General features: G+C 54.2%; 1 protein-coding gene across 1 annotated transcript; it reads right to left on the reverse strand.

The window, feature by feature from the left end:
• Positions 1-315: 315 nt before the first annotated feature.
• Ppp1r14a (protein phosphatase 1 regulatory inhibitor subunit 14A) lies at positions 316-11,431 on the reverse strand. Its single transcript, XM_052167156.1, has 6 exons — positions 11,339-11,431; positions 8,767-9,033; positions 4,254-4,630; positions 2,042-2,122; positions 1,558-1,590; positions 316-516 (listed from the first exon to the last, which is right to left on the reverse strand). The coding sequence occupies exons 2-6, from the start codon at positions 8,801-8,803 to the stop codon at positions 388-390; spliced, it is 657 nt and encodes a 218-aa protein (XP_052023116.1). The 5' UTR covers positions 8,804-9,033; positions 11,339-11,431; the 3' UTR covers positions 316-387.
• Between the last annotated feature and the right edge of the window lie 161 nt (positions 11,432-11,592).

An 11,592-nucleotide genomic window follows, 5' to 3' on the forward strand; every position in this document is an offset into this window, starting at 1 on the left:
CACTCTCCCTAGAGTAGACTAGTGACCTCATCGCTGTGTGATGCCCTATGGGAAGTTGCCAGGGGGTCCCAGGGGGTGCGGTGACACAGGGATCTGGCCCTGACCTTCCCCAGGAGCTGGGACTGGGTCCATATGGGGGAGGTGGGGACAGGATGCGAGTCTCCAGGACGCCTCAGGGTCAGTAGGGTACATTCTCAGGCTCTGTGGCCAGGAGGAATGTTTCTCCGCCTGTCAGGGCCAGCTGTGGCTTGGGGGACCAAGGACAGGGACTACAGAAGGTCAGGGTGATGGGGAGAGGAAAATCCAGACACGGGAGGCAGTTACAGAACCATTAAATACAACTTAGACACAATCCGGGCTTTGGGGTGGAGCACAGGGACGCCGCAGTCAGGGTGGGGCGGTGTGGGCCCGGTCCTGGCGGGGGCTCAGGCTGCGGTCATCTGAGGGGCTGGGCTGCAGGAAGCCCGGCTGCTTGTGCAGGCCCCGAAGCTTGGCCAGCAGCTCCTGGACAAAGTCCTAGGGACAGAGTGGGGTTCTGAGAACAAGGAGGGAGGCCTCCCACCCCGAGGCCTGTGTCTCTTTGGGCAACAGCTTATTCAAAGTGGGATATGGGGCCAAAGAGGGAGGGGGTGGAGCCTACGATAGGTCAGAGAAGGGGGGAGGGGCAGGTAGGGAGATAGGAGGAAGCTGAAACTACTCCTTGGTCGCGTAGCTCTACTGGAGGCAGGAGGATTGCTTTGAATTTACACACTGAGAACATCTCTCAAGAAAAAGGCGGAGGGGTGAAAGGTGGTCCCGTGGCCGAGAGCAGTGGCTGCTCTTCCAGAGGATCTGAGTTCAGTTCCCAGCACCCACACAGCAGCTCACGACTGTGTGTAACCCAAGCTCCAGTGGCTCTGAGCCCCCTTCTGGCCTCCATGGGCACCAGGCAGACATGCAGACAAAACACATATCCACTAAAAATGAAGTAAAATAAAAATAGAGATGGAGAGACAAAGACCCCGATCTGAGAGAGACTTATAGACAGACACGGGCCCCGAGGGAAGAGGGGGATGTTTCTCAGGCCGAGAATCAGTCCCCAGAGAGCGGCTCTGAGCCAGCGCCAGGCGACTGACAGGCGTGACGTTTGTCTTTCAGGCATCTGGGAGCTAAGGGGAGATCCGTGAATATTTTCCCTTTTAAAGCTGGGAAGGAGGTGGGAGTGGCCGCGCTGCCCAGTCCCAGGACCTGCAGGATGGGGGAACCCAGGATGGTATAGACAGTAATACGGGGGAGAGAGAGGGTGAGCCCTCCGGACAACCAGCAAGGGCGGGCACCATATGGGCAGAAACAGGAGCCCCCTGGGGGATGGGCTCGGAGGCAGCAGCCTGTGGATCCCGGGGACAGATGGGAGGGAGGGAGGGAGGGAGGGGAGGAGGAGACGAGGCTGACAAAGAGCAGGACAGAGATGGGATCCCTAGGCCTGTCCCCATCCATTCCGGCTCTGGCCAGCCTCCCCCTCCCTCCTCCCTCCCCCATAAAGGTGAGGGGTCCACTCCAAGAGAGACAGAAACTCACCTCTGTGGGATTTGCACAAGCCTCCAAGAGTCCCTGGGGGGTGGGGGAGAGCAAGACAAACAAACAAAACCAAGACAAACAAACAGTAAATAAATGACACCCGTTCCCTCAGAGGCCCTCCCTTTCCCAAGGGAACAGATGAGGGTCAGACCCAGGGTGGACAGCCCAAGTGGCTTCAGACAGGAGCTCAGAGTGACCAGCTCCTCTGCGGTAAGGTCATCGTGGAAGGTCAGGCGGGGCGGCTGGTCAGCCCCGGGTTGGCTGCGAGCTTTGGACAAGCTGTGTGACCCCGAGCAAATACTTCAGCCTCTTCAGTCTTCTTTTCCTTTCGGTGGTAAATGTGCCTACTTTATAGCGTTTTGTGGAGGATTTAGTGTCTGGCTCAGGAAGTGTTTAATAAACACGTCAGCTTGGGCTGTCCTGTTTGGGGCCCTGCGAGTTGTTGGGCTGGGGGAGGGGCGACCCCTGCTTTCTCTCCACCTACCCGGATTTTCCGGGATCTTTCCTCTTCACTGCTCAGTTCCAACAGTTCATCGATGTTGACCTCGTCCGGCATGTCCGACTCCTATGGCCAGGAGAGTGGGCTGCTGGGAGTCACGTCTCCCTGTGCCCACTCCACAGCCTTTTGTCCAGGGCGCTGGAGGCCCCTCACCAACCCCAGGCCCAGCTGGCCGGGCCAGGCCTGCAGCAGCAATGTGGCAGGCAGGGACAGCACCACTGAGGCAGACATCTGGGTCTGGGGTGGGGGTGGGGGTGAGGGGAGTGACAGATGGGTGGAAGGAGGCCCAGGCCCTGGTACCAGTCGGATGCCTGCACCCTTGGCTCAGCTGCGGGGGCCTTGGGGCTGGCACGGGGCTCTCTCCTTGGCTGCTGTTCCTACTCGGCAAAGCAGGCCCGGTCCAGTCTCGGAATGTCAGATTCTGGGATTCGGGGAGGGATTGGCTTCTGCCCTTTCAAGGGAAAGTCTTAGCAGTGGTGTGGGGGAGGGGAGCCAGCTGGGGCGGGCCCCTTCCCCTGGGGACCAGAAGGGCTTCTGGGCTTAGGGCCAGCCAGGCCTCCCAGGGCCACATCGCAGGCTGCTGGGTCAGAGAAGCGACCACCTAGGCCCACCACGGCTGGCTGACAGGAATCGCCTCTGAGGGGAGCCTAAGGCCTCATGGTGGTGGTACAAAAGATATCTGGTCATGCTGTGGACAAGATCCAGGGGTCCTGGGCCAGAGGCCCCTGGGCTTAAGCCTTTACTTTCCCAGTCCTGTTGCCCAACTGGGGCGTGAGGGTGCTGTCCTGTGAGGGAGATGGGACCTCTGGCATCTAAGTGTGCTGGGCCAGAGACTGAGGGGCCTACTTGCCCTGAGTGAGTGTATCCAGTGTGGCTGCCTCTCCAGGGTGGCTATCTCACGTCAGACATGGCAAACTGCAGTGACTATCTTTATTTATCTTTGTTTGTTTTTTATTTGTTTTTTTTTTTTTCGAGACAGGGTTTCTCTGTATAGCCCTGGCTGTCCTGGAACTCACTCTGTAGACCAGGCTGGCCTCGAACTCAGAAATCCGCCTGCCTCTGCCTCCCAGAGTGCTGGGATTACAGGCATGTGCCACCAGCGCCCGGCTTTTTTTTTTTTTTTTTTTTAAGATAGGGTCTTTTCTACGTAGCCCTGGATGACCTGGAACTCACTCTTATAGACCTGGCTGGTCTCAAACTTACAGAGCTCTCTCTGCCTCTGCCTCTGCCTCCCCAGGGCTGAGTCTAAAAGATGTGAGGTGTGCCACCACCCCAGGTTTGTCTTGGATTTTTCAGACAGGGCCTCCTTATCTGAGGTTGTCCTTGAACCCCTAATCCTCCAGCCTCAACCTCTCAAGTGAGTGCTGAGATCACACGCGTTCGCAGCATGCCTAGCTTGGTTCTAATGCTCTGTATTCCTGGGACACTTTTCCCTGTTTTGTGTGTAATTTCCACAGATGTGTGTGTGTGTGTGTGTGTGTGTGCAGAGCTGTGATATCTGCCCTTCCGTTTGTTGGCAGCCATACTTTTTTTTTTTGACTGCAGATATTGGCCTATGTAACTTGAGTCACTCTGTGTCCCCGGATAGCTATTGCAGCGTGGGGCACCGCAGCTGAAACTGATGTGTATCTCTGCGCAGCTGTATCTCTTCACTTGGCGCTGAGGATGACTGTGGTGTGCGTGCGCGTTATTGTGCCCATGGCAGTCCATTGTGTCCCTTGAATTCATCCACTTGTGTTCCTGTGAGTTTGTGTGTGGTTCACTTTGGTGCTGTTGTCTATGAGTGGCTGTGACTTCCGTCATCTGTGTATACTGTTGCTTCCTCTGATGAGAGTCTCTGCTGTCCTATCTCCCTTGTCACCCATGTCTATGTTTGGCTTAAGGACATCCCGTCCCTATCCATTCTCTCAATATGTTGGCTCTGCCCTGCCCCCGCCCCTTCTTTTTCATCTCATCCCCAGGCCTTCCAGTTGACTGGGTTGATTGGACGCACACATGTCTGGGGATCCTGGATACATGTCTGAGTGCCCACAAGCTAGATGCCTCTGAGCGCAGAGACCAGAGCCTCAGGCCATGAATCCTCCTAGCAAAGCCACTGTCGGTGCACCAGCGAGCCTGTACTAGGGTCTCCGAGGTCGCAGGGTCGCAGGGTCTCAGCCTACCTCCGTCCCTCAGCCCCAGCCCCTCTGAATCTCACCCTGCCACGGTACAGCTCCTCCAAGCATCCGTCGATCCACTTCTCCACGTCCAGCCGCCGCTGCAGCTCCCGCCGATCGTACTTGACGGTGACTCGCGCGTGCCGCTTCTGCAGCCCACTGGGGCTGCCCCCCGGGCTTCGGGCCCGCGATGGGGACTGCAGCTTGCTCAGCACGCGCTTGCCCAGCCGCTGCGCTGCCATCTCGTCCTCTGTCTCCTCTTTGCTTCCAGCCTCCTGCTCCGGGCTCTCACTAGCCGGGGCGGGGCCACCGGGGGCGGGGCTCGTGCTCTGGGACCCGCCCATCTCTAGCCGCAGGGCCTCAGTTTCCCTTCCTACAGAGGCAAGCAGGCTAATGTGCAGACTTCGAACCTCGGGTCCTGCGGGGGTGCAGATGGGGTGGGGGCGGAGTGCCCATCTCAGAATGCTCCAGGGCAGGCATCTCCGGGCGGGGTCCCGGGACACGCTCTGGGGTCCGCCCTGTGCGCCCTCTGGCGGCAGCAAAGGGTGTTGCAGGGGTGCCGGGCTTATCTGTAGGGCAGCGGGGCTCCCTGTGAAGTTTCTCCTTTTTTTAAAAGAGGCCTCCTCTGGTCATGAACTACTAAACCTCCTGCCCCCATCTCCTAAGTGATGCGATTCCAGACCTGAGCCACCACACTCAACATTTTCTTTCTCACCCCCCACCCAGAAGGTGATCGGAAACGGACCTCAGGAAGGTTAAGCAAGTGCTTGAACCATCATTTAGTTTACCATCTATCCATCCATGTATTCCCTTGTTCCAGTAAACAGTGTACTGAGTGACGTCAACAGCATGTAACTCAGGCACTTAGGAGGCGGTAGCAGGGGAGTCAGGAATTCCAGGTGAGGGTGGGCTACACAGTGAGTTTCAGACTTCAGAACAGGCTGAGCTGCAGACCCTGCCCAGATAGATAGGTAGGTAGGTAGATAGATAGATAGATAGATAGATAGGTAGGTAGGTAGATAGGTAGGTAGATAGGTAGATAGATAGGTAGGTAGGTAGGTAGGTAGGTAGGTAGATAGGTAGATAGGTAGGTAGATAGGTAGATAGGTAGGTAGGTAGGTAGATAGGTAGGTAGGTAGATAGGTAGGTAGGTAGATAGGTAGATAGGTAGGTAGGTAGATAGGTAGGTAGATAGGTAGGTAGGTAGATAGGTAGATAGGTAGGTAGGTAGGTAGATAGGTAGGTAGATAGGTAGGTAGATAGGTAGGTAGGTAAATAGGTAGATAGGTAGGTTGGTAGGTAGATAGGTAGATAGGTAGGTAGATAGGTAGATAGGTAGATAGGTAGGTAGGTAGATAGGTAGATAGGTAGGTAGCTAGGTAGGTAGGTAGGTAGATAGCTAGATAGGTAGGTAGATAGGTAGGTAGATAGGTAGGTAGATAGGTAGATAGGTAGGTAGGTAGGTAGGTAGATAGGTAGGTAGGTAGGTAGGTAGGTAGGTAGATAGGTAGGTAGGTAGGTAGATAGGTAGGTAGGTAGGTAGATAGGTAGATAGGTAGATAGGTAGGTAGATAGGTAGATAGGTAGGTAGGTAGGTAGATAGGTAGGTAGATAGGTAGGTAGGTAGGTAGGTAGGTAGATAGGTAGGTAGGTAGATAGGTAGGTAGGTAGGTAGGTAGGTAGGTAGGTAGATAGGTAGGTAGGTAGGTAGGTAGGTAGGTAGGTAGGTAGGTAGATAGGTAGGTAGGTAGGTAGGTAGGTAGGTAGGTAGATAGGTAGATGGAAGGTAGAGAGCCAGCCTGGGTGAGTGTGACCGCTGTCTTGGTAAAGAGGCTTAGTGCTAAGCCTAAGGACCTAGCTCGATGAATCTCAGCTACTGAGGAAGGGTGGTAAAGACAGTAAAGAGAGGCTGAGGCAGGAGGATAGATGAAAATTCTTGGTAAACTTGGGCTACATGCTGAGAATTACCTCAAAAATGGGAGGTAGGGGTACCTGGAAAGATGGCTCAGCAGTTAAGAGCATCAGCTGCTCTTGTAGAGGAACTGGGTGCACACACGTGCTCACGCATGCGCACTCGCACACGCAACCCCCCACACCCCCACACACCCACAGGATGGCTCACATCTACCTGTAACTCCTGTTCCAGGGAACCTGATGCCCTCTTCTGGCCTCCAAGGGTGTCAGGGAAAGATCCTGGCTTTGTAAAGTCATCCTACTCAGGGCAGAAGCAGCAAGAACCATCCTTCTCTATTGCTTAGGGTCTGGGGAGCTCCAGCCTCACTGGCGGTGAGCAGGCAGTCTGTCCCTGAGCTCAGCTCCACGAGACAGCACTTTCTCAAGGTGAGTGTGTGAGTGCGTGTGCGCGCGCGTGTGTGTGTGTGTGTGTGTGTGTGTGTGTGTGTGTGTGTGTGTGTGTGATTTATCCATTTGCTTTTTGCCTGTTCCTCAACCAGCACTGGAGTAAAGGTCAGTGGGAGTTATGTGCCTTGGGCACAGGCAAAATGTGGGTAACGGACGGAAGGGCTGGAGCAGTCAGTACAGTGCTTGGCCTGCAGGCGTGAGGACCTGAGTTAGGCTTTCCAGCCCTGTGTTAGCCTGGGACGGGCAGGAGGTGGCTCAGAGGTTAAGAACACTGCAAGAGAACCGAGGTCCGGCTTCCAGAGCCCACATGGCGGCTCGCGACCACCTGAACTGCCCGCTTCAGGGGATCTAATGTCCTCTTCTGAACAACAAGGGCGCCGGGCACCCACATGTTCTGCGTATATACACTCAGGCAAATGCTTATACACATAAAAAAAGAGCTGGGCATAGAGGTGTCTGCCTGTAGTGACAGTTCTAGAGAATCAGAGAAGCCCTGGGTTTCTCCAGCCAACTGGTCTACCAGAATCAGCAAACAGCAGGTTTAGTGAGAGACCTTGCCTCAAAATATAAGGTGGAAGTGGATTGAAGAAAACAGTAGATATTGATTTCTGGCCTCTACTACCTACAAGTACATGTCTGGGCACACAAATACATAAACACAAGAAGCCATTGTTGGCTACATAGAAAGATCCTATCTGAGCCTACCTCCTCTCTAAAAAGTCATTCTTAGGACACACTGCACAATTCCAAGCAAATAGTGCCAAAGGATCTTTCCATCCAAGGGGATAGTATGCTTTATGAAGCCCCGCCTCAAAGCCACAGCTCCACCCTTCTTCCTACCTCCTCTTGCTTTGTTTTTGTTTTTTTGATTTGATTTGGTTTTTTTTGTCAAGACAGGGTTTCTCTGTATAGCCCTGGCTGTCCTGGAACTCACTCTGTAGACCAGGCTGGCCTCGAACTCAGAAATCCACCTGCCTCTGCCTCCCAGAGTGCTGGGATTACAGGCGTGCGCCACCACCGCCCGGCTTCTACCTCCTCTTGCTATGTTATCATCATCATCATCATCACCATTATCATCACCATCATCATCATCATCATCTTAGGACAGGGTGTGCAAATGTTATTGAGCCTGAGACTGGCTACATAGACCAGTGCCGTTCTGGGCGGGAGACACAGGAGACTGCCACCCTAGATCCAGGTTCACTGAGAGATGCAGTCTAGACGGAATAAGGTGGAAAGACATACAGCAGGGCTCTCAGAGATCTGCTGGGACGAAAGGTGTGTCCCATATGCATTACAAAATTAAAGTTAAAACAAAGAGTACGCATACTCTGTGAGAGTGCTTGCCTGACACGGATGCCTCCCTGAGAGGCCCGGGCTCAGGCCTAGCACAGCCCTAGTCATTCGCATTGTCTCCACAAACCCGCGGTTTTCCAAAGATGACAGCTGACCTGTCCAAATAGGCCGGTTTTCACCGAGATGATGGTGAGCTGGTCTTTAAACAAAAGTAACCAGAATAAAACAGCTGTTAGGCAAGTTCTCAACAATTCTAACAAGGAGATCACAGTTTGTCTCATTGTGCTGAGTGTGAACGTGCAGGCTTACACTCCAAGACCAGAGAGCTACACCATCCTCGGTGGGTCTCCATCTTATCTATTTACTTTATATATGTGAGTACACTGTCACTCTCTTAAGACACACCAGAAGACAGCATCAGATCCCATTACAGGTGGGCATGAGTCACCATGTCACAGGGTGCTGCGAATTGAACTCAGGATGTCTGGAAGCACACGCAGTCAGTGCTCTTAACCGCTGAGCCATCTCTGCAGCCTCTCTATTTTATTTTTGACAGAGGATCTGCCACTAAGCCCGGAGACTGCCAATTTGGCCGGGCTTCCTTGCCAGCGAGCCCTCGGTACCCTCAGCCTCTGCTTCCCTAGCACTGGGCTACAGTCAGTCTGCTGGGCTGCCCACACTTTCCATCGGTGCTGGGGATCGAACTCAGCCCTGAGCGGGAATGACAAGCACTTTACCAACAGCCAGCTGTCCAGCTCTTGTTCCCCTCCCTCCTCCCTGAGCCCCTCTTGAGACGGGGTCTGACTGTGTAGCCCAGGCTGACCTGGCACTTACCATGATCTTTCTCCCTCCGCCTACTTACTGGCAGGAATTAAAGGCCTGGGCCACTGAACCTACCTGAGGAGCATTCCAAAGCAATCACCATGGCAAGCATTAGACATCTATGGCTGCCACTTCGTGGTGGTTTCTAACAGAGCCCGGATCGGTTCATGGTCGCGCCTTCTCAGCATCTATAGCAGGACCGGACTGTGCTGAGTGAGTTTGCTTCAGTGGGTGACGAAGAATGAGTGGTGTTTTCCCCACCCAGGATCTCCAGCCACATCAGGCTGTTTACATGCGCAGAGTAGGAGCTGGTGGGAAGCCGGAAGGGTAGGGATCGGAGTTCTGGACAAGATAAAGAAAAGAGCAGCATAAAACTATCTTAGTTGCTTAAGGCAAACGCTGTATAGATAACTCATGTTTTTTCAGCAACACAATGTTGACAGTGGCCCCCGGCTTCCACAATACCCAGGTATCATAAGATTATCTACGGCAGCCTGCGTTGGTGGTGCACGCCTTTAATCCCAGCACTCTGGGAGGCAGAGGCAGGCGGATTTCTGAGTTCGAGGCCAGCCTCTACAGAGTGAGTTCCTGGACAGCCAGGGCTACACAGAGAAACTCTGTCTTGGGGAAAAAAAAAAAACCAACAAAACAAAACAAAACACCCCAAGAATATCTATGGGCTGGCTGTGCCGCTTGCCTTTAAGCCCAGTACTCCAGAGGCAGAGGCAAGTGGATCTCTGTAAGTCTGAGGGCAGCCTGGTCTACCTAGAGTTCTAGGTCAGCCAGGGTTACACCAAGAGCCAGTGACAAAACAAGGAGACCTCTTGCACAGGACTGGGGTTTGGTTTCGAGCTTCTACAGGGCAGCTCACAACTGGAGTTACACCTCTAGTTACAGGGAATTTTATGCCTCTTCCGGTCTCCGTGGGCACCAGGCACACATATGTGGTAGTCATGCAGTCCTATGCACATGTAAGCAAAACACCCACGCATATAAAATAATCCTGAAAAGGAGAGAGGGCCCTCTGCTGCTCCTGACGCAGTGTGTGCTGGTCGTCTCCGAGCCTTCGGCTGTGAAGCTTGCTTCTCACAGCCCTCTCTCCTCGGCCGGCCAGCTCCAAGACTCTGGGCGTATTCCATTCCAGCCCCAAATCCACCCTCCAGTGTTAGGTTTGGTGTTTGTTTGTCGGTTTCTTTTCTCTGTTGCTTAGCAGGGTCTCCTGAAGCGCAGCCTGGTCTGAGTCTGCTCCTCTGGCTAGGGACTTGAACTCTGGCTCTGGGTCCTCTGGCTCCCAACTCCTGAGTGCTGGGGTCACAGGCATGTGCCAAGAGGGCTGGCTTTGTGTGCTGAGAATCAAACTCAGGGCTTCCGGCATGCTGGGTGAGCGCCTCGCAAGTGGATTACACCCACACCTGGTGGTTCTGTCTTTGCTTGTTTTTGAGGGTAGGGGCTGGTGCCTGTTGATGGCGTTGGCTGTGAACTATCCCAGTCCTGTTTATCCAGAGCGCTGGGGATACAGGCTTGCGCAGTCAGGCCTCCTTATATTACAGTAACAAGAATGCGATTTTCTTTTTCTTAAACACATTTGTGTGTGTGTGTGTGTGTGTGTACACACACGTGGTCTGGCAGGTGCCATGGCTAAGAGTGTGGAGGTCAGAGAACTTCAGGAAGCCAGTTCTCTTCCTCCACCATGTTTGCACCGGAAATCGAACTCTGGTCATCAGGTTTGGTGGCAGGTGTATTTACTAAGCCACTTGGCTGGCCCAAGAGCAATATTTTCAATGATAATCTGATCGATCATCTTAGTTCTCCTGCTAATGATCTTCTACTTCCTCTGTCAGTCCCGCTCCATTCCTCCAGTTTAAATGGAGCCTCTTTGCAGAAGCCCACTCTGGTTCTGTGGTAGTGGTTTGCAAGTCTCCTTTGGGTGTAGAATCAATTCCAGTCCTGGTATCCCTCCCTCTTTCAGGTCATCCTATATAAGCTTCTGATCTTCACCCTAACACCTCTTTATAGCTGTATTTGTCTTTCTGTACAGGGTCCAGAGAGGCCTGACGTTTTAGGGACCTGTCACCTCTTTCCAGACAGTGCCCTGCCTAGCTGGCAGTCGCAGTGAAGGAAACCTGCGTGGGCTCTTATGTCCTGATTTTCACTGTCCCAACCCCTGCTCACTCAACTCTAGGATTTCCCCATCGCATTCCTGATCACTCTTCCCTCTCCTTCCGCATCACTACTACGGGCTGACCCTGTCTGACGACACACAGGCTAAGCTGGCCTGGCCACTGCTGAATCTAGGACATTTGGTTATGGCTCAGAGAACAGGGAGTTAGGTAGGATAAATCCCGCATACCTAGAGGAAATCTAAAGCAAAGCGGGCAGAAAGCCACAGGTTTCCGAAAAGTTTGTTTCTCTTTCCAAAGTCACAGCGACGTCGTGGCCAAAGCCCACACCGAAAGGTGAGAAAGCTCGGCCGACCCACCCCTCCCGCAAGGTCCGGTTGGGGCGGAGTCAACGACAACCACGCCTCCTCCCACGAGCCGGGGGCGGTGCCAGGTGTAGGCCGCAGAGCCAGGTGCTGGCCCTCCGCGCCTGCGCCCTGTCCGCCCCGCCCCTCCAGGTGTGCCCCACCCCCCAGCCTGGGTGCCACCTTCTCCGGTGTCCCTGCGTCCGCCATTCGCCGTAGGGCCCCTCGAACGAGTGGAGGTCCTCCTCTTCTGGGGAGAGTCGCAGAGTGTTGCCGGGCGTCCAGGGACCGTGTTGGGAGGCAACTAGGGCGTCGCACGCGCCAGAAACCAGAAAAAGGGACTTCCGGGGACCCGGGCGCCTCGAAGTCCTACTCGCGTACCTGAGCTCGCGGGCCTGCAGTGCGCGTGCGCGGCCGTGGGCTTTTTTTCCCCCCCG

The sequence above is a fragment of the Apodemus sylvaticus genome, chromosome 1 (assembly GCF_947179515.1).
Source record: "Apodemus sylvaticus chromosome 1, mApoSyl1.1, whole genome shotgun sequence".
NCBI classification, from domain to species: domain Eukaryota; kingdom Metazoa; phylum Chordata; class Mammalia; order Rodentia; family Muridae; genus Apodemus; species Apodemus sylvaticus.